The 22,907-nt window shown below is 39.8% G+C and overlaps 1 protein-coding gene across 1 annotated transcript in view; it reads left to right on the top strand.

The window, feature by feature from the left end:
* LOC130921378 (serine protease 33-like) overlaps positions 1–22,907 on the top strand; it is a 41,166-nt gene that overhangs the window by 7,966 nt on the left and 10,293 nt on the right. The window contains exons 4-5 of the mRNA XM_057845202.1: positions 5,355–5,617; positions 13,145–13,284. Coding sequence (XP_057701185.1) covers positions 5,355–5,617; positions 13,145–13,284 — 403 coding nt within the window. The remainder of the gene's footprint in view (positions 1–5,354; positions 5,618–13,144; positions 13,285–22,907) is intronic.

The raw sequence follows: 22,907 nt of genomic DNA, 5'->3' as shown, positions 1-22,907 counted from the left end.
TGGGGTGGGAAATTTTTGTTTGTAGATTGAAATGTTACATCAAATAAAACACGTAAAAGGCGAATTTTGTATTTATGCAGAAATGTCTAAATTACTACTTTTTTTGGCCAAAAGACGGGCTTTTGGACGAAAATTACTTGATCACTTGGATGTAAACTTTCACTATGTTGTATGGATACAACATGACGGCCATCACAAAACAAAGAGCTTTTTAAGTTTAAAATTCTTGCAAATAAATGCGTACATCCCGGAATTTCAAAAGATATGAATATAAAACAGTCTAGATCCTTGGTTAAAAGCAAAAAAATGGGCATTTATCGTTCATTGTATGTAAATATTTCAAGCTAAAATACGCCACAGAGTTTTTCAAGTTGAAAGTGCATGCATGGTGTTATTTAATGAAATTATTACCTTGAATCCTCGAACAAATCACTCTTGAGACACTCCTGCCTGCTTGCGTGCAGTAAAACCTTCATCCTGTTTCCACCTAAATCCGATGTTAGAACGCAGCGTGTCTTTGAGTTTATCACAGTGAAAGCCAACTCAACGTTCTACCTGGGTCGGCCCCAAACAAAGTGCGAGATATTTTTTTTAATGAAAAAATCAGTTCAATTCAATCAGTTATATGCATATGGCGGAAAACACTCAGGTGACTTGAAGTTCCGCTCTGAGACCCCCAATTTGGCCAAATTTCAAAATTGTCTTATATGCATGTGTGATACATCATTGGAAAGCGTAAAATCTTAATTTTCTGGGGGATGAAAATTTTGGACAGGAGGGCATTCTTAAAAAAAAACAAGAAAAAAAAAACAAACAAAACCTTAGCTGGAGGTGAGAGCACGCGAGAGCATAATTAAAGACGCCATGAATTTAACGAGATATTATCGCATACTTACCTCTTTTAGATCCAAAAACTCCATGTAGCATGTATGATTTTTGGAGGATTTTATGGGTGAGACATGGTAATATAACAAGGGTCGCGATGCAGAAATCGCAGATATCAAGGAGTGGTCGAGATTTTCATTTTCTATATTTAACTTTTTAAATTTTTTTTTTTCAATTTGTCTTTGTTTGGATCAATTATTTATCATCTAACATATCGCAGAAAATGTGACAGTAACGGAAAAAAAATACAATTAACACTAGAACTACCAAGGAGGGATCAGTTGTTCTAAATCATTTTCGTAAGAGATAGATGAGACAGATAGACTTTTTTTACAGACACCATTTTTTTCATTGTTACATAATTTGTTTAAAAGTTTAAAATATGCGAGTAAATACATTTTAAAGTCGTTTTTATTTTTAAACAAAATATTAGACATCAATTAATGATTCTAAGCAAAAAATTGACATACATTTAAAATAATAAATATAATTAATTACCTTCGTTTTTTGGATGGGTTGAAATAAAAGCGGTTGCGCGACGTCTGTAAATGGGGGTTTCCAGGGTGAAACGGACAAATTAAAAATAGTTTGGGGGCTTAATGCACCATGAATCTGCTATGGCAGCATATAGACATATTGTTCTATCAAACACAACAGTTCTTTTGGCTTAAAATACAGCACTTTATTTTAAAGAGGGGTGCAAGAGCAGAAACTGATTTTTCAGCCTTGTCTGTGTTTTCCATCATAAACATCTTGAATGTGAAAGATGTTATAGGATGTATGATGTAAAGTAATGTCAGTTACGCTGATGAGTAACTAATTACTGTTGCAATGATGTAACTAAGGCTAGGTTCATACTGCAGGTTTTAATGCACGAATCCAATTTTTTCGTGTTTTTCCGAGTCAAGTGAGGCATTAACTTGACGGTCTGACAGGGAAAAGTAAAGGTGGACCATTTCAAATCCCATTTAACTCACATTCGTATCAGATTAAAATCCGACCTGGGCCACATTTTTCCAGAATGTGGCTGCGGTCTGAACTGTCAAGTCCCCCAAATCGGAATTCATGCAGCAACTACGTCAGCCAAGAGCGAGAGAGACAGGATGCAGCTATGCATTAGCTTGAACGTGGTTTTTAGGGAAGAGGCAGGCTTGACCACAGTCATAAAAAAAATAAAATGAAGAAAAGGATAAGCCTGAGAATGCTCTGTTTTCTCTCCGTGCTCCAAATGAGCAATATTTCAAGATTGCTTACACAGCCGAGAGTCAGGGCAAACTGCCCGTATGTGTGTGCGTCATGCACGTGCAGTGCGTGCATTCAATAAATCTTTTTAAACTCTGGATAAAAGACTAAAAGAGGATTGTTTATGTCTGTTATTTGTAGAGGTGGGAATCTTTGGGCACCTAACGATTCGATTACGATTCAGAGGCTAAGATTCGATTATAAATTGATTATTGATGACCCCCCCCCCCCCCAACTATTAACTGCTTTTAATGTTTCGTACTTTAGTTACAAAAATTATACAAAAATCCTCTCAGGCTTAAATAAACTACTATTTCACTGTAACTATACAAAAATCCTCTCAGGCTTAAATAAACTACTATTTCACTATCAAGTTAACAGTTCAAAACAGTAAATAAAATACTCAAGTCCCCATTCTGTATCAGCAGCTTTAAACTACATTCGATTAATTTAATGTTGTGAATCAACCGGTAAAGTTGTTAAAATTGCTCCCGTTATTCCATAATTTCCCTTCTGTCTACTTTCAACATGTGAAAGTTTTAAAACTGTTTTAAAGATAGATGCAAGTCAGGATTTTGCCGATTTAGGAGTATTTTAGATAAAACGTTAATTAGGTTTGCTTGGAAGGTTCGCTACAACAGCCTTCCAGGGAAGTCTACTGCTTTAAGATGGCGGCTGTTTACTAACGCCGCCAAGTCTGTCATTTTGCATGTAGTTTTCTATACATGTGCTGCTAACACCGCCGAGTCTGTCATTTCCCATCTAGTTCTTTATGCATGTGATATCTACCATAGCATAAGTGGGCGTAGTTTGTAGCAGCTGTCGGCAGCAGTCAGGTATTATTGTTTTTTTTATCTAGCGGCATGAGTTGAGCCAGACCCGTGAGTTGAGCGTTGTCATTACACGGGTACTGACAAGCATGATGTTTACTCTCGGTCCGTTCCTCATTGTGTCTTGAAGATCGCGGTGACTGTGTTTTCATTCCGCTTTACTTGACATACTTCAACAATCGGAATTTGGATGTTTGCGAATCGTTCTTGAATCTTCCACGGCCGAATCACGAATAATCTAAGAATCGGAAATGTCGCACACCTTTAGTTGTGTCCTCTTTTTGGAAATCAAAATATCATCACCCTTGAATGACGTTGAGCCAGCATGTGGTGTCATTTGTTTTGATGCTCCTGCACATGCGGGTCAGTTTGCTCAGCGCATCTCGGACTGCAAAAAATCAGAATCGTGCATTAAAACCTGTGGTATGATCCTAGCCTAAGTTACTAACTCAAATACTTTTTGGGAGAAGTCATTTGTAACTGTAACTAATTAATTTTTTAAAGTAAGGTTAACAACAGTGCTTTACGCCTGACCCAGACGACCCGATTTTGATTGGCAAGGAAACACGTGCCATTAATAAACCCTTTTAAAATCTATCGCTTCTCCTTTACTTTAGCATTGTGGATGCTGATGTAGAGTTTCCTGCTCAACGAAAGAGTCAAGTCAATCCGGGACATCCCTAACGCTTTTAGCACGATAGCAGTTGATCGCTCATATGTCTAATGATGCTTTGTTGCAAACTCTTCAGGTCACAGTGTCTCAAAAACACAAAAAGCAGAAAAAGGAAGTTTCATGCTCGATATTCACACAGCCGGTCTTTTCTTAAGTAAAATTCTGTTTGAAATGAGCAGGTTTTCCATTCCGTGCGCTGAAGCAAACCTCTTAGTCTTGGTCCTTCTATTGTTACTATTTATAATTTCGTGTTTCAGATGAAAATCCAATGTAGAAAATTGCTTGACATTATGTGAATGTAATCCTCCATTTCTAACTTAAGGAAAGGCAAGAAGAAGAAAAAAAACAACTCTGATTCCACTGTGACTGTAAATTGCCGCTTGCAGTCAATTATACTGCAGCCAACGCAACGAGTTGCAAGAAGAATCACTAGGATCACGAATGCCAACTACTATGAGGCAGAATAAGTGCATGCCAGCACAAGAGAACACATTACACACATATAGTTGCTGACAAAATCACTGTTCATTATACAAATCAGCTAAACGATTGAAGGAATCTGACATCCAGAAGGCTAAACCCCGCACGTTCACCTTAGTCTTAACCCTTTGTACTGACTCCATTTTGAAAGGTTTAAAGACGGCTCAACAAGAACAAGTTGACAATTTATTCAGATCGACAGTGATCAAACAGAAAGGCGAAACAGGCAAAGACTCAGGCGAGGAGGCAAACTCATTCCGAGGTCACCATATCAGAAGTCAACAAAAGGTTTCCGGGAAAAAATTACAACACTTAGTTAAACATTAAGTCTTTTGAAGGGTCTCGCAGGGTGGGTTGTGGGCAGGAAGAAGGGTGTGTTTGGGATTATTGTCTGTTTGTGGCTTGTACAGGAGGATTCGGGAGTTACTGTTGTCCGGGTAATGAGGGTTGTGGATTTTGCCAACTCATCGTCAAAGGGGCTCTTGTCAGTTGCGTTATCAGTTGGATATCAGGCTTTCTCCGGTGCTCCTTGTGTTGGGACAGACCGTCCTGCCATTTGTTCTGGACTGTCCGGAAGAAATTGCAAGAGTTGGTGCGTCAGTCTGCTCATGACGCTCACGTTGGGCTTCCGTGATAAGAAGGCGTTGTGTATCTTTTATGCCTTATATTCTGCTTGTTTTCCTTAAACTATGGTATACGTGCTATTTATTTCATATTGGGTGTGTTAAAGTAATACAAACAGTCAAACAGTAAATACGAAAAACGATGCTAGTGTCTGATTGATTATATTAAGTGTGTTAGAGTAATGCAAACAGTTAGACGGTGCCTACGAGAAATGGCACTATCTCCTTCACAATAGAAATTTTATTAATATAGGTTTACATTTTAATAGCAACGTAAAGTGAAAGCGCAATCCGCGGCAGGCGGTGTCTCATCTGCACTGTGCCTCCATGAATTTGGTAATTTTAAATAATGAAATGATCTAAAAATGATTAAGTTAAAATAGATAGATATAACCGTTTATTTTGTAATGTTACAATGTTTTATTTCCATGACGGCCCTGCCTCCACTGACTGCCCGTCACTGACCCACATGCACATGATATGCGTTTTTAACATCTCAATGTAACCTGCTTCACACATACACACACAAAAATAACAATGTAGGGGTGTGAACTATAAATCACAAACCACTAATTGGAGCACTGTGGCGATTAGGTAACTGATTTTTCTAACTGCCAACAGATTACCCAGTACCTTGACTATCCGTCTGGGATACCAATCCCTGGATCTGGCAAATCCCAACGGAGTGACTCGTACGGTAAGGCAGGTCATCCCCCATGAGGACTACAGCGATCGGACCAACGATAACGACATCGCCCTTTTACGGATTGACGCTGTTGTTTACACCGATTTTATCCGGCCTGTCTGCCTCGCTGCTCCTGGCACTAACGTCGGAGCCGGAACCGATGTCTGGATCACCGGATGGGGCAATATTGGAAGTGGCGGTACATGCATCTCTATACCTAGATCTTACCTTCACTACAATATATCCTTTAAATATAATTCTTTTTAAGCCAGTGATTTCCGAACCATTGTGCTGTCAAAGGGTCATCAGCAATGCATGAAAGACTCAAATATTTCACTCACATTTACGCACACGTTTACACTGTAGATTATCGCTGAAGGCATTCAAAGTATGAATGAACACATGTGGAGTTATGTACTATGAGCTTCAAGAGGTAGCCACCTAAAATGGTTTCCACTTCACAAGTGTGCCTTGCTTTATCAGTGGGGTTGGGACCATCAGTTGTTGTGCACAAGTCAGGTTAAGGCTACGTCTACACTAGGACGGATAATGGCCTTAAACAGGTAATTAGTTATACTATACGGCATATTGTCCACACCAATATACCACTTGTCCGGATTGGTTGCTACACGGATAATGTAGGAGGCTAATATTACCTACGGCTTAATATGGACTGCTGTCCCCGTACAACAATCGGATACTTAGGAAGTGACATCATGGAGTGTGCCATTGCCTCTTTTAGTGCGGCATGACGGCATTGTAAACAATAGAGGCAGACAATCACGACTTGGCATTCCTGCTCCTCTTTTCTTCTCCACAGGCCGGCAGGCTCGACTTTAACGAGCTGTGATGAGTTGATCATGCATTCACACATTTTTGTTGAACCTTTAAACGTACGTTGCAATAATATGCTTCATTTCAGTGCCCATTTGTGGTACTCCCATCGCGGATTAGTTCATCGTCTCCGATCAGCCAGCAGCGGGGCTGCCCTCTACCAATACAATGCCGGCCGAAACGGAGAATGAGTAGAGGAAAATTAAACCCCGAAAAATGAACTGCGTGTTACCCCAAGTCACAGAGGCTTTAGATCAGTTTCATTTTGATGACATTTCCCCCTGTCAAAACTTTGTGAGATGCAGAATAGGTGAATGGATGCATTCCTCATGCCTGGCTCACACTGTGAAGCATGGAGGATAAAGTGTGATGTTGTGGGGGTGTTTTGCTGGTGACACTATTGGGGATCTTTTCAAAATGGAAGGCACACTGAACCAGCATGGCTACCACAGCATCCCCCAACGACAGCCCATCCTGTTTGTATCTAGGCTGTGTAGGCTATAGGCTATTTCACCAAGAAGGAAAGTGATGGAGTACTGCGGCAGATGACCTAGCCTCCACAGTCACCAGACCTGAATCCAATCGAGACGGTTTTGGGTGAGCTGGACGGTAGAGTGAAGGCAAAGGGGCCAACAAGTGAGAACTTTTTCAAGACTCTTGGAAAACCATTTCAGGTGACTACCTCTTGAAGCTCATTGAGAGAATGCCAAGAGTGTGCAAAGCAGTAATCAGAGCAAAGGGTGCCTATTTTGATGGAACTAGAGCAAGGGTCAGGAACCTTTTTGGCTGAGAGAGCCATGAACACAACATATTTTTAAATGTAAGTACGTGAGAGTCATACAATATGTTTAAAAATACAAGTAATGTGTGCTTTTTATTTAATTTCAATATTTTCAAAGTACAATATGTCTCTGAATTATTTTCAATAAGATTGTTATGCTGTTGCTAATCAATGATGACCATTTCTTACCATTAATGCGACTTCTGGTGCTGCATGGTTTTGCTGATGGCTTTGTAGTTTGGTTGATACTTGAGGAAGTTATGCAGGGAGCACAATCAGTGCACACCGAAACAAGTTTATCCATTCACTTGATCCATCCATCCACTTGAAAAAATTCTCATCTCTTGCCATCCGTTTCATAGTCAAAACTTTGCAATCACACTGAAGTTGGATAAATAGCTTACGTCTGTTGAGTTATCCAAAGCGAGAGAAAAAACTGTGCCACTTTTATGTCTTTATGTCCAGCTGAAAAGTACGATACGCCTCGTCTTTTTGTCTTTTTGCCATCTTCTCAAAAGGGTTTCTAAAATTAGATGACAAACTGGAAAACGAAACTGAAAACGAGGAAAGTTTAACTCCTGATCTCACGCACACGCGCACATCGGTCGCTATTTTCGACAGTAAAATACGGAACACCACTTGAACAGTATATCTGCCTCATCTGTGTTGCCTATGCGATTGAAAGATAAATAGATAGAGAGAAACAACGACATGTACAGTATGTTTGCCACTTTCCCGCTAACATTACTGCAAACCGGCTTTCTAGTCACCGGTTGCAGTATATGGATTACGTGTGCCATTAACACCCTGGGCTCACGAAGCCAAAGGCATGGGACTTGGGAGGATCTAACGTAGCACATCTAGGTTGCTATCTGATGATATCTAGTGCGAAGTGCACGAGTGGTGTCGGAGCATTAAAAAAGTTATTATACGCTGCATAAGTCACGTCTGCTTATTACTGCACAACAACAGCGTATGACTGGTGACTGTCGCCGTTTCACGCAATGCACAAAGGACTATAACAAAAATGTTTTATTTTTTTTTTAATAATTAAAGATTTTCTGCGAGCCAGATACAGCTTTCAAAAGAGCCAGATCTGGCTCGTGAGCCATAGGTTCCCGACTCCTGAACTAGAGGATAAAACATGTTTTCAGTTATTTCACTTTTTTTGTTAAGTACATAACTCCACATTTGTTCATTCATTCATAGTTTTGATTCCTTCAGTGAGAATCTACAATGTAAATAGTGATGAAAAAAAGAAAACGCATTGAATGAGAAGGTGTGTCCAAACTTTTGGACTGTACTCTATGTATTCATTATAATGAATGAGTTCCAGACATAAACAGTATTTTCATTCTATTTGGCCATGTGGATTATCAACAATACAGCAGTTATGGTTAACTGTGACAAAGAAAATCTTTCTCTTTGCCATAAACGGATTCCACTTTCTTCTAATCATTATCTGCTTCAACATAATTGACCTTCAAATAAATATACCCAACTGCTATTAGTAATCTTAGGGAAAATATGTCTATACATACAGTATACATATATGTATATAAACTGGGGGGGGGGGGGGGGGGGGGGGCAATTTATTAGCATCAACCAATCATTAATTTAGTCATCCAATGGTATGAGTGGGCTGTTGTTTCCCCCAGAGCTGCTGGGTCTTGAGTCCCCAGGTGTTACAGTTGGATTTGACGGGTAGGGAGCCCTATAATTAGGCCTTGTGGCACAGAAGGGAAAATTATGTACATGAATGCAAAAAATTATATTGGCTATATCCATTTAATGCCATTGGCTGGGGCCCTGTGCGGGGTGGATAGTGGCGCGGGCATGTCGGACGACCCCTGAGCTGCAAGTCTCTTCACAAAGTCTACAGTATGTTATAGCCGGTTCACTCATGGATAGGTATTGTTAGACACGAATTAGTATAGAAATGTTGGTGAAAGGATTAGCAACTAGACAGTTTAATCTAAGTACATGCAAGGCCGAGACTTGAATGGAACAACACTTCTTTATTCAGTGTGCTTCTCAGTATATGTGTCACCGACACATCACAGAGATTCCTTTTATACTGTAATACCTGTAATGTGATGCTTTGAGACCATGTTTGAGGGTCTGCACAAACCTCTCTGCCAAGCCGTTGGTTCCCGGGTGATAGGGAGCCGACCTTATGTGTTGAACCCCATTGGTCTGGAAGAATTCAACCATTTCTTTTGACACAAATTGGTGCCCGTTGACTGACACGAGTTGTGCAGGGGCTCTGAAGCGGGAGGATGCTGACTCATAACTGCTGTCACTTGATTTGTCCTTACATTGTCTTCCCTACTACACATCACTAACACTATCTGTGCACTCTGTCACAGTCCTATCTTACCTGTCTTCTCACTTTCCCTCCACACATGGTATCCCCTCATCCATCCATCCATCCATCCATCCATCCATCCATCCATCCATCCATCCATCCATCCATCCATCCATCCATCCATCCATCCATCCATCCATCCATCCATCCATCCATCCATCCATCCATCCATCCATCCATCCATCCATCCATCCATCCATCCATCCATCCATCCATCCATCCATCCATCCATCCATCCATCCATCCATCCATCCATCCAGGTCGGGTCGCGGGGGCAGCAGGGAAGCCCAGACTTCCCTCTCACCAGCCACTTCAACCAGCTCCTCTTGCAGGATCCCAAGGCGTTTCCAGGCCAGCCGAGAGACATAGTCTCTCCAGCGTGTCGTGGGTCGTCCCCGGGGCCTCCCGCCGGTGGTACATGCCTGGAACACCCCTCCAGGGAGGCGTCCAGGGGGCATCCGAAACAGATGCCCGAGCCACGTCAGCTGTCTCCTCTCAACACGGAGGAGTAGCGGCTCGACGCCGTTCCCTCCCGGATGACCGAGCTTCCCATCCTATCTCTAAGCAAGAGCCCGGAGACCCTGTGGAGAAACTCATTTCGACCGCTTGTATCCGGGATCTTGTTCTTTCGGTCACAACCCACAGCTCGTGACCACAGGTGAGAGTAGGAACATAGATCGACTGGTAAATCGAGAGCTTCGCCTTTCAGCTCAGCTCCTTCTTCACCACTACGGACCGGTGCAGAGTCCGCATTACTGCAGACGTTGCACCGATCCGCCTGTCGATCTCCCACTCACATGTACCCTCACTCGTTAACAAAACCCCAATATACTTGAACTCCTCCACTTGGGGCAGGATCTCATCCCGGACCCGGAGAAGGCACTCGACCCTTTTCCGACTGTGGACCATGGTCTCGGATTTGGAGGTGCTGATCTTCATCCCGACCGCTTCGAACCGCTCCAGTGAGAGTTGGAGGTCACGGCTTGATGAAGCCAACAGCACGACATCATCTGCAAAAAGCTGAGATGCAATCCATAGGTCACCAAACCGGACCGCCTAGAAATTCTGTCCATATAAATTATGAACAAAATCGGTGATAAAGGGGTATCCCCTCAGTTAAAGGTATTGTAGAGAGCTTGCAACTCTTTATATTAACATTAACTTGACGGTCCGAAGGGGACAAGTCGCATAGAAGTGGACCATTTCAAATCCAATCTAGGTCACTTTTGTATGTGTTTAAATCCGATGTGCCACATTTTCCAGAATGTGACTGCGGTGTGAACTGTCAAGTGTCCTAAATCGGAATTCATGTGGCAATTATATCAGCAAAGAGCGATAGAGGAAGGAACAATGGACAATGGAGATGTGCATTAGCGTTAGCGCCTTGCTTGAACTCGGCTTTTAGGGAGGGGGTGGACTTGACCACAGTCATTAAAAAAAATAAATTGGGGGAAAAAATGATAAGCCTGAGAATGCTTGGTTTTCTTTATGTGCGCCAAATGAGCAATATTTCAATATTGCTTACATGGCAGAAAGTCGGGATAAACTGACTTATTGTGTGTGTGTGTCATGCACAGTGCATACATGCGTTCTATCAATCCAGGAATTGGAATTATTTTATGTCTGTTATCTGTGTTCTCTTTTCTGTCTGTCCGTCCGTCGGTCCGTCCGACCGACCGTCCGACCGACCGACCGACCGACCGACCGACCGACCGACCGACCGACCGACCGACCGACCTACCTACCTACCTACCTACCTACCTACCTACCTACCTACCTACCTACCTACCTACCTACCTACCTACCTACCTACCTACCTACCTACCTACCTACCTACCTACCTACCTACCTACCAGAGGTTGCGCTAGACTTTTTCGTTGTCTGTCATTTTGACTGACAGGGTCATAAAAATCCGGTCATAATCTATTTTTACCTGTCACTTAAATTTTTAAAATGATAATAATGACATATTCAATAGTATTTACTTTTCATTCATTTTTAATTAATATTCCGTCCGAACAAGCTTAACAGAGAATCCACACCGTGCCATCACACATCAAGCAGATGAATATGTAACTTTTTCTCCGCAGTGACAAAAACAGCTGACTGTGGCCCCAGTAGGTAGGCTACATATGGAACAATGAAATTAACAGTTCATCTGCTGTGGCCTGAACGCAGTCTTACACCTTCCTCCTGGTGCGCATGGACTTGAATGGCGTACCGCAAGCAACACGTCACTTCCGCTCATTAATATTCATGACATTAGCTACTGTTGCTAAGTAGGGAGAAGCCACCGTTTGTCCCTAATAGGAAATGAATAGAAATCGTGTACGAAGGAGATGTTTACAGGGCTAAACCTACCAATTCTCTCCGAAAATGATGTGCCTGGTGGGCAAATTCACTGGCAAAGATGTGGAAGAACATAAAAATGTTCAGTTAAAGAGATGGCTTGAGTGTCGAAGGCTGAAAAAGATGAAAAAAACCGAGCTGACCTAAGCATAGCTTTAGCTTTTTTATCGACGCGACTGACAATGACATTCTCCTGTTTCAACAAGCTATCCTTTACCATCAGCCCCGTCTTTCTTATATATCCTCTGGTTGTCCTACGTCTCTTACCGTTCTTGGGGGTAATTTAGTTAGCTTTGTATAGCGATCGCAAATGCTACTCAGTGACAGCCAACGAACACTTTTAATTTTTTCATTGATAATACATCTTAATTCTATAATTTATTTACACTTCCCCCTTACTAAAGTTGTTTTTTTTATATATATATAACAGAAACGGTAACAGTGGCAGTCAGATACCATTGCAATTCTTTTCAGGTCATTCATTGTCAGACAGAAGCAGTATGGCACAACGTTACGCTAAAAAAATAAGTTAAAAATATAAAAATGGCTCACCTCTTTGTCCTCTGAAAGACCATGCCAACCCAACATAATGTTTTATGCATATGAAATGTGAATGGATTCACCGAGCTGGTGTTAAAGTCCGCGCAAGTTGATTCAGTCTTCACATTTTTTCCTCCCGAGTTTTTAGTTTCCGGAAACGTATGAAGAAAACATCCTTCATGTGTCGTAATGTCTAGTGTGTTTCTTCAAGTTCCAAAAAAGCAATGCGTGATCGGCAAGTTGGGTTTTGAAAGATTACCGGCGAAAAGTAGCACAAATTACGTTGAGTCTATGCAAGGGCGGGTCTATAATGTCCCACTTCGGCTTTACTTCCGCTTTACGATGCGACGTCACGGTCTAAAAATAGCCTGTGTGCGGTACGCCATTGCGTGCCCGCTTGTGCATAATCAAATGTCTCAAGTGGGATTGCTGCAGAGGCACTCAGTTGCCTTGACATTTTTCCGAGTAAGGCCAACGACGTCATGCATCAAGAGAGACAATAGCTAATGAATATGCTCACTCGCCACCCTGTGGTCTGGGGTGTGAATTGCAACCTGTCAAAATGACAGATGGACTTCAGTTTTTTCCGTCACCGTTTTAAAAAAACGGTCAACGACGGAAAATATTCGGTTAACGCGACCCCTGCTACCTACCTACCGACCTACCTACCTAACCCACCACCATACCTACCTACCTACCTACCTAACTACCTACCTACCTACCTACCTACCGACCTGCCTACCTACCTACCTACCTACCCACCCACCTATTTACCTACCTACTTACTTACTTACTATCTTCTACTATATGACTGCATTTAAACATATTTTTTGTTGTTGTTGTTGTTGTTCTAGTGGATCTTCCATTTCCGCGGACGCTACAGGAAGTAGAGGTTCCAGTGGTATCCAACGACGATTGCGATGACGTGTATGGAATCATCACCGACAACATGATCTGTGCCGGACTAAGCGAGGGGGGACGGGACTCATGCCAGGTGACTTTACTAGAACCCCTGAAGGTTAAATATTTGAGAATGCAATAGCTCCATCTATTATTGGACATTACTCATTATTTATAACTACCTTATCATTATTATTAAACCATTTATTTATAGCCATATATAATAATAGTTAAAGCATATACACTGTATGTAAAATTATTATCCTGTAATACTATTTAATCAAAATTTACACCAATACAGCTTCATTGATGGTGTGTAGTCGTACTACATTCGCCTGACTTTACAGGAGCAGCAAAGGATCTATTCCTACTGTTGCCGTTGGCTCTCGACCGTACCTTCAGCGCTGCACATTCTTTTTCTGTTCTGGAGGCTTTAATAAAAACAGAGTCGACACACAAATACCGAGAGTCTCACGGTGCGGTCAAACCATAAACACATGTTTTAATGAATGAGGCACACACATTACAGAATCTGACTCCAATATATCCTCACATTTTACAATCTAGCGGGCGTTTACTTTAGTCATTCAAACCAGTGGTCAACAAGGAACAGTTCTGGGGGTTGTCTTGTGACTTCCCCTGATTAGATGAACAAATACTTGAGTAGACTGAGGGGGGGTTCATGTGACACCTTCATGGTCTTCAAATGCCATCGCTTCGAGTGGGCGGGCATATTTTTTTCCGGGCTGAGGAACTTTGGTGAGGTCAAAGTGCATCATTCGCTGTCGCCTTGTAAAACTGCACTGCCCCCTAGGGCCTGGCATGAATACTACATCGTTTTCATGCAGAATTGCAACATTGTTCGAATGGGGACGGGCCCATATAAATGCAAACATGAAATTTTTCGTTTTCTCGGTGAGTCACCATATAAACGGCCCCTGAGATAACTGAGCTTACTTTTATGACACCAAATGGTATATGTTAAAACTAACCAGGATGTGAATGCATGAAAGCATTGACTAAGAATAAAAGGCAAAATAATGCATACAAGTGAACATATAATTGTAAGTACATAACACTACTCAGTGGTAGTGTAAATGTGAGTGCGAAGAGTTGTTTGTCCCTGTCTCCTGCAACTGACTGGCAACCAGTTTAGGGTGTAGTCCACCTTTCACCCGAATTCAGCTAGGATTATGCTCTGTTCGTGTTCAATCCTCTGTTCAAGCTCAGTTGTTGTTGAAACTTTTGAAAGCTTAGCTTTGAAGAAATTCCAAATATCTATCTTGCCTCCTCAGGTGTAGTTTTGTCTGAGCAAAGCAAAGGACCGTCTCTAAAGTGCTAGTCACATGATCTGTTCGAAAAATAATTTTGACTCATTATAAAATACCTTGTAGGATTCTTGTTCATTTCATTCATTTTTGTTGCTTCTTTTATTGTTTTAGAATCTTTATAGACAACATTTTACAGGCTAGGTCTGTATTTGAAATTACTAAAGCGGAAGTTCAGTATTTTTGACATTAGGCTTAATCTTCGAGTTAGCAGGGTTTCGGTTACTTGGTTGAGTGAATTTTAACAAATTCCATTTCGTTTGTAAGATTTTTGAACTCCTCCTACTAGAGAGAGTTAATGCATCTATAAGCTCAACGGACAATCAGTTTGGTTTTAAACCTAAGCATGGTACGGATATGTGTATTTACGTTTTAAAAGAATTGGTAAATACATATATAAGTAAAAACTCATCTGTGCTTATGTGTTTTTTAGACGCTTCCAAGGCTTTTGACCGTGTCAACCATGGAAAGTTGTTTAAGAAATTAAGCCAAGCGGGTGTTTCTAGCGATATTTTAAGAATTCTGTCATATTGGTATGCACACCAAACAATGCAAGTGAAATGGGATGACTGTGTGTCTGCGCCTTTCCACGTCACCAATGGGGTTAGACAAGGGAGCGTTTTATCTCCAATTTTATTTAACTTTTATATGAATGATTTGTCAAAACAGTTAAGTAGATGTAAAACTGGCTGCATGGCTGGTGGGTTGGTGGTGAACCATCTTATGTATGCTGACGACTGTGTGCTTTTTAGTCCAAGTTCAGCTGGTCTCCAGCAGCTGCTCACTGTGTGTGCCAGGTACGGGGAGCTACACGATATAAAATATAATGATGCTAAGAGTGTCGTGATGATTGTAAGATCAAATGGGGATAAACATATGGTCTTCCCTGACTTTAAGTTGGCTGGTCAAGAATTAAAGTCCTGCAGTCAGGTGAAATATCTCTGCCATATGATCACCGACACGCTGACAGACAATGAGGACATATTTCGCCAGTGCCGTTCGTTATATGTCCAAGCTAATATCCTCTCCCGTAAATTTGGTCACTGCTCGTATGAGGTCAAGGTGGCCCTTTTTAAGGCTTATTGTACACCACTCTACACTGCACATCTGTGGTCTAATTATAACAAAGGACATTTCCAGAGACTACAAGTGGCATATAATGATTCCCTAAGAATTTTGTTAAAAAGGCCCAGATGGACCAGTGCTTCAGCAATGTTTGTAGCAGCTCGGGTGAATACCCTCCAGTCTGTTTTAAGGATAAACATGTTTAAGTTTATCAGTCGTCTGAATGGTTCAGAAAATGTGATTGTGTTGGGCCTGACCAACATTTTGTACAGCTTTACACGCTACTTGTCTCGGTTTTGGAAGCACTGGTATACGTGCCTTTTAAATGTGGGTCGTTAGGAGACCCAGTGCTGTGTTATTGTTTTACCATTTCTTTATTTTATTTTGTCTTTTAATCTATTGTTGTGTTGTGTTGTTGGACCTTGAGTCTGTTAATAAATCTATCTATCTATCTATCTATCTATCTATCTATCTATCTATCTATCTATCTATCTATCTATCTATCTATCTATCTATCTATCTATCTATCTATCTATCTATCTATCTATCTATCTATCTATCTATCTATCTATCTATCTATCTATCTATCTATCTATCTATCTATCTATCTATCTATCTATCTATCTATCTATCTATCTATCTATCTATCTATCTATCTATCTATCTATCTATCTATTTTAATGTAAGACTTACTCAACTGGATCTAGGTTGTGCTTAGAACCCCCTAATTTTTATTTTATCAGGCATGCAAACTGGTTAGGGATGAAAAAGGTGACAAAGTAACATGGACACACGGCATGCGCGGAAAAGTGCATTTCACAGTGCAACCAGAGACATTAAACACAGTACATAATAATTTAACATATACAAGTCTAAATCTCTCATCCTTAATACAGAACATACAAGACGCATTAAGTAGCAAACTGTACAAAATCTAAATTATAAAATATACAGTATGTCCCATTTGCATTAAGTAGAGAACAGCTGTACTCCCGTCTCTCACTATTGTCAGTCATTTGTTGTCACGAGAAGAGAGTGGCGGTGACAGGTCTAGGTCATCGGACTAGAGCAGGGGTCCCCAACCTTTTTTGCACCACGGACCGGTGTTATTTGGATCTTTTTTTCACGGACCGGTGTTCTGACAAATTTTGCAACCCATCAAAAATTGCAACGATGTGGTTCTGTGCATGCGCGTAATGTTAAACATAGCCGCAAAATGTGCAAATGCAGCGATTCCAAAGTAAACACTACACAAACTTAGATATATTATATACACAAACAAGATGTACTGCTAGCAGTCCAATCAATGGATTTCTATGACGACATTCTAATCAATCCCGTAGTATTATATCTAGAAAAGACAGGGATATTTGGTGTGTTAAGCAGGGGCACAGGGTTAAATCAGCCAGAATGCGGTTGTTATTAAATTATTATTTATGTGCCGCCCGGTAGCAAATGCGCACCGGAACCGGTCCGCGGCCCGGCAGATGGGGACCCCTGGACTAGAGTGTAGTTTTGAGCATGGGCTACGGTTTTGAAGTTAACGGTATACACTCGCTTGTTGACAGACCCCCACCCGCCCCATTTTTTTCTCCTCGGATCTACGTGATTCAGAAGAATGACCCATTTTGATTTCAAAACGTCAAAATTTCGCCGAAAGGTGGCAAGTTTGCATGCCTGTTTATTCTTTTATTGGAGTTTGTCTTGCATTTTTTGCAATAGGCAGTTAAATTTGCATTTGTGACGTTGCAAATTGCTGAAAAACCCTGGAGCTCACTTATTAAAACTAGTGGTCGAAACTTCCACATATATGACAGACAGTTAATTTGGCTCACGTTGCTCGGTGTGCTGCGGGCCTAAAACCTGCTAGTTGCTTTTTTTTTTTTTGTTTGCCTTTTTTAAGATATATATAAATTAGGGCTGTCAAAATTATCGCGTTAACGGGCGTTAATTAATTTTTAAAATTAATCTCGTTAAAATATTTGACACAATTAACGCACCCGCTGGCATATTGCCTCAAACATTACAATGAGGCCGTTTATGGACATTAAGAGTGAAGAGAATGCCACCGGCCGCTTGGGGGCAGCGCCGTTCCATACTCATGTTATGTCTTCTAAACGTGGGAGAATTAGTAGTTGTGAGACGTTTATGCTGTATTCACAATGCAATGCAAATTGCTATTTGTGCTCAACACATATTTCGGTAAGTTTTCTTTCTTTTAGTGGCAATTATGTGTCTCTTGTTTTATTTTGGGTAAGATATGTACAGATACAGTGGGGAGAACAAGTATTTGATACACTGCCAATGGGTTTTGGCAGTGTATCAAATACTTGTTCTCCCCACTGTATATGTTTTACAGTAAAGGCGAGTGGACACAGGTGCGCCGTTTATTGGCATAAGCTTCTCCTTCACAACAAACATAAGTATCGTTTAGTGAAAGCACAACAAAAATAATATTCCTATCTCTCAAAAAAAAAAAAATGTTCTCAAAAAGAAAAGCACTTCAGTCTATAGTAATGAGGCCCTATTCTGACACACAGTTAAACAACAATGCTAAATAAACTGGCATTCCATATCAATTTAGCTATGCAAAATACACGTAAAACTTTTCACTCTATTTTTATTATTGTTATTTTTATTCTTCTTATTATTATATTAACTCTACTTTTGATTGAAAATTTTACAAATTTTATTAAAACGGAAACATGAAGAGGGGTTTTAATATAAAATTACTATAACTTGTAACTATAACATTTATCGTTTAAGAACTACAAGTCTTTCTATCCGTGGATCACTTTAACAGAAAGAATATTAATAATGCCATTTGTGGATTTATTGTTACAATAAACAGATACAGTACTGATGTACAGTATGTTGTATGTATATATCCGTCATGTGTCTTATCTTTCCATTCCAACAATAATTTACATAAAAATATGGCATATTTTAGAGATGGTTTGAATTGCGATTAATTGCGATTAATTACGATTAATTATTTTTTAAGCTGTAATTAACTCGATTAAAAATTTTAATCGTTTGACAGCCCTAATATATATATATATATATATATATATATATATATATATATATATATATATATATATATATATATATATATATATATATATATTTGAATTTTCCGATCGATAATTCCTTCAATTAAAAAAAAATATTTTGCACTGGTTGATTGCAAAACCTTATTGAACAGTGAAATAAAAAACAATTTCACACAAGAGGTAGCAGTTTTATACTCACCGATGTTTGTTTTGTTTTGTTTTTAAACTAAGAGCAATTTCTTGAGTACTGATTAATTACTAATTATAACAAATTAGTTTTACAGCTTTAAAGCTGCTTGAGGTTCAACCATATTTCAATTTCTGGCAATTCATGCCAAAGTGCAAATGTTCAATTCTTTTTGTTTATTATTAGGGCTGTCAAACGATTAAAATTTTTAATCGAGTTAATTACAGCTTAAAAATTAATTAATCGTAATTAATCGCAATTAATCGCAATTAATCGCAATTCAAACCATCTATAAAATATGCCATATTTTTCTGTAAATTATTGTTGTAATGGAAAGATAAGACACAAGATGGATATATACATTCAACATACGGTACATAAGGATTATTTGTTTATTATAACAATAAATCAACAAGATGGCATTAACATTAATAACATTCTGTAAAAGCGATCCATGGATAGAAAGACTTGTAGTTCTTAATAGAAAAATGTTGTACAAGTTAGAGAAATTTTATATTAAAACCCCTCTTAATGTTTTCGTTTTAATAAAATTTGTAAAATTTTCAATCAAAAAATAAACCAGTAGCCCGACATTGTTGATGTCAATAATTACTTACTCAATGCTCATGGATGCCTATAAAATCAGTCGCACCCAAGCGCCAGCAGAGGGCGGCAAAACTCCATAAAACACAACAAGTGAGCGTTTCAATGTGTACTGTCATTTAAAATTCTCTGAGCGGGGCATCTGCGTTAATTGCGTCAAATATTTTAACGTGATTAATTTAAAAAATTAATTAACGCCCGTTAACGCGATAATTTTGACAGCCCTATTTATTATTATTTGATTTAAATGTCTTTTTTGAATACATATATCCCATCACATATTGTACTTACATCCAGCTCAAACAACAATCTGGAGAAGTTCAAAGCATTTGGACAAGTCCATTTAAGACAATGGCTCTAAAGTCTAAATGATGAATCAAAACCATTGTTGATTAATAGATGATGATTAGTTGTGGAACGCTCTGGTTTCCTTCCGCATCCCCAAAAACATCGATTGCAGGCTAATTGGATTCTCCAAGTTCAACATAAACTGCTGGCCAAAAAGTATTGGCACCCCTGCAATTCTGTCAGATAATGCTCACTTTCTCCCAGAAAATGATTGCAATTACAAATGCTTTGGTAGTAGTATCTTCATTTATTTTGCTTGCAATGATAAAACACAAAAGAGAATGGAGAAAAAAAAAAAAAAAAAGAAAAAAAAAAAAAGGAAATCATTATCATTTTACACAAAACGCCAAAAATAGGCCAGACAAAAGGATTGGCACCCTCAGCCTAATACTTGGTAGCACAACCTTTAGATGAAATAACTGCGAACAAACGCTTCTGGTATCCATCGATGAGTTTTACAATGCTCTGCTGGAATTTTAGACCATTCTTATTTGACCAACTGTTCCAGATCTCTGAGATTTGAAGGGTGCCTTCTCCAAACTGCCATTTTCAGATCTCTCCAAAGCTGTTCTCCAGTGCTTTCTCTCAAACCATTTTCTAGTGCTTTTTGAAGTGTGTTTTGGGTCATTGTCCTGCTGGAAGATCCATGACCTCTGAGGGAGACCCACCTTTCTCACACTAGGCCCTACATTATGCTGCAAAATATGTTGGTAGTCTTCAGACTTCATAATGCCATGCACATGGTCAAGCAGTCCAGTGGCAGTAGCAAAGCAACCCCAAAACATCAGGGAACCTCCGCCATGTTTGACTGTGGGTACCATGTTCTTTTCTTTGAAGGCCTTGTTTTGTTTTTTTTTTCCCTGTAAACTCTATGTTGATGCCTTTTCAGTAAAAGCTCTACTTTTGTCTCATCTAACCAGAGAACATTCTCCCAAAACGTTTTTGGCTTTCTCAGGTAAGTTTTGGCAAACTTCAACCTGGCCGTATGTCTCTGGGTCAGAAGTGGGGTCTTCCTTGGTATCCTACCATAGAGTCCCTTTTCATTAAGACGCTGACGGATAGTACGGGTTGACACTGTTGTACTCGTCTAAGGAGGTTAGCGACAATGCCATAGGCTTTACACTTATTGATGAAACTGCACATGGTAGACACAGGAACATTCAGGTGTTTGGAGATGGACTGCAGCCTTGAGATTGCCCATGCTTCCTCACAATTTTGCTTCTCAGTACTCAGACAGTTATTTGGTCTTCGTTCTTTTCTCCATGCTCAATATGGTACACACAAGGCCACAGGACGGAGGTTGAGTCAACTTTAATCCATTTTAACTGGCTGCACATGTGATTTACCTGTTATGTGCCACAGGTAAATAACAGGTGCTGTTAATTACACAAATTAGAGAAGCATCACATGATTTTTCAAAGGGGGCCAATACTTTTGTCCAGCCCATTTTTAGAGTTTTGTGTAACATGATAATGATTTAATTTTTTTTCCCATTCTCTTTTGTGTTTTTTCATTGCAAGCAAAATAAATGGAGATATTACTACCAAAGCATTCATAATTGCAATCATTTTCTGGGAGAAATTGAGCATTATCTGACAGAATTGCAGGGGTGCCTATACTGTTGGCCAGCAGTGTATATATATTATAATTGTGATTGTGAGTAAGGAAGCTTGCTTGTCTATATGTGCCCTGCGATTGGCTGGCAACCATTTCTGGGTGTTAATGGGATAAGCTTCAGTTCCCACGAGATCCTTGTGAGGATAAGCGATACGGAGAATGAAAAAATGAATAATTATGGCACCTCTATTCGAAACCAAGCTGACTTGAGATCACTAATTACTCTATTTTTATGGTTCTGTCATTTGCAGCTTTGCTGTTAGTGTAACGGTGCACATTAGAGCATGGGCTTAGGTTTGGCCTCAACATTGGTAGGGACGATATAACAGCATACACTGCATGTACACTTTTTGCTGTGGACGGGACATTTATAAGACCAAACAGACGGGTGAATGGGGGTCAAGGCTACATTTCTCATGAATACAAACCTGATTAATTGATAGGCTATATAATCAATGCAAAATACATCTGTATTGACCTATACTAACTTTCATATGTATTGGTTCAGGTGATACCTTGTTCCATTCAAACCTTTGTTTTCAAAAACTACTAAAGAAAGTGTTTGAAAACTTCCAGAATAAATGTCTGTATATAATTAACAAATTTATACTTCAATATTTGAACATAACTGAAATTCTATTAAAACACACAATAAATACAAATGTGTTAATAATCTCTTAACTATCCAGGAGTGCAAAAAACATTTGTCTTAAGACCACGGACATTGTTGACAAAATAATATAACATATATATAATATGCAAAATAAATTTAATTGAAAAAAACCTCTCAGCCGAGGAATAACAAAAATAACTAGGCCTGCAAGCAGGACTGAACGGGCCCTCGCAATCTAGCGCAACTCGGACGTCATGCAACTCGGACAGTGTGCAGGTCAGGGTGGTGGCAGATCGTCCTCTCTAATCATCTCATTAGAACCTAACATGCGCGAAAGTTGCCTCTTTACATTCACACACCTAAGAGATAAAAACCCCTATTGGACAGAGGACTACAAAAAAGGAGCGAATAAAGGGTCATCACAGCAACAGACAGAGACATGTGGACATGGGCCGTAAAATAAGTATTTTAAAAGGTCTTGAAACTACAATGACCAACCTGAAAAGAACTGGACATATATTTTAAAAAATGAGTGACTTTCTATTGCCACTAGTTGGCGCTGTAGGGTTGATGCAAATGACCCCTACAGGACCCTTCAGACTATGACTCAACAAGCACGATATGTTTGGCGCAGATATGTTGTAGAAGTTATGACTGTTCAAAACTTGTGGTGAGACGAAATGGCTTCAGTCATTTTTACTTCTCCTGTTGGACCCTTCTGCTTCAACCAAACCTCAGTATTTTTCATCAGGCACCTGAACACATGTCTTCAGGCTCCCCTGATGCAGGTTTGAGGTGAATAGATTTTTTTTTCCTTGGAGGAGGAGCCTGTTTCGTAAAAAAGGCATTTCCTGTTCCCACTAGGGGGCGCTAGGCCTAATGAGTAATATTTCAATGCAC

The sequence above is a fragment of the Corythoichthys intestinalis genome, chromosome 9 (assembly GCF_030265065.1).
Source record: "Corythoichthys intestinalis isolate RoL2023-P3 chromosome 9, ASM3026506v1, whole genome shotgun sequence".
NCBI classification, from domain to species: Eukaryota; Metazoa; Chordata; class Actinopteri; order Syngnathiformes; family Syngnathidae; genus Corythoichthys; species Corythoichthys intestinalis.
This window is presented reverse-complemented; position numbering and strand designations above follow the sequence as displayed.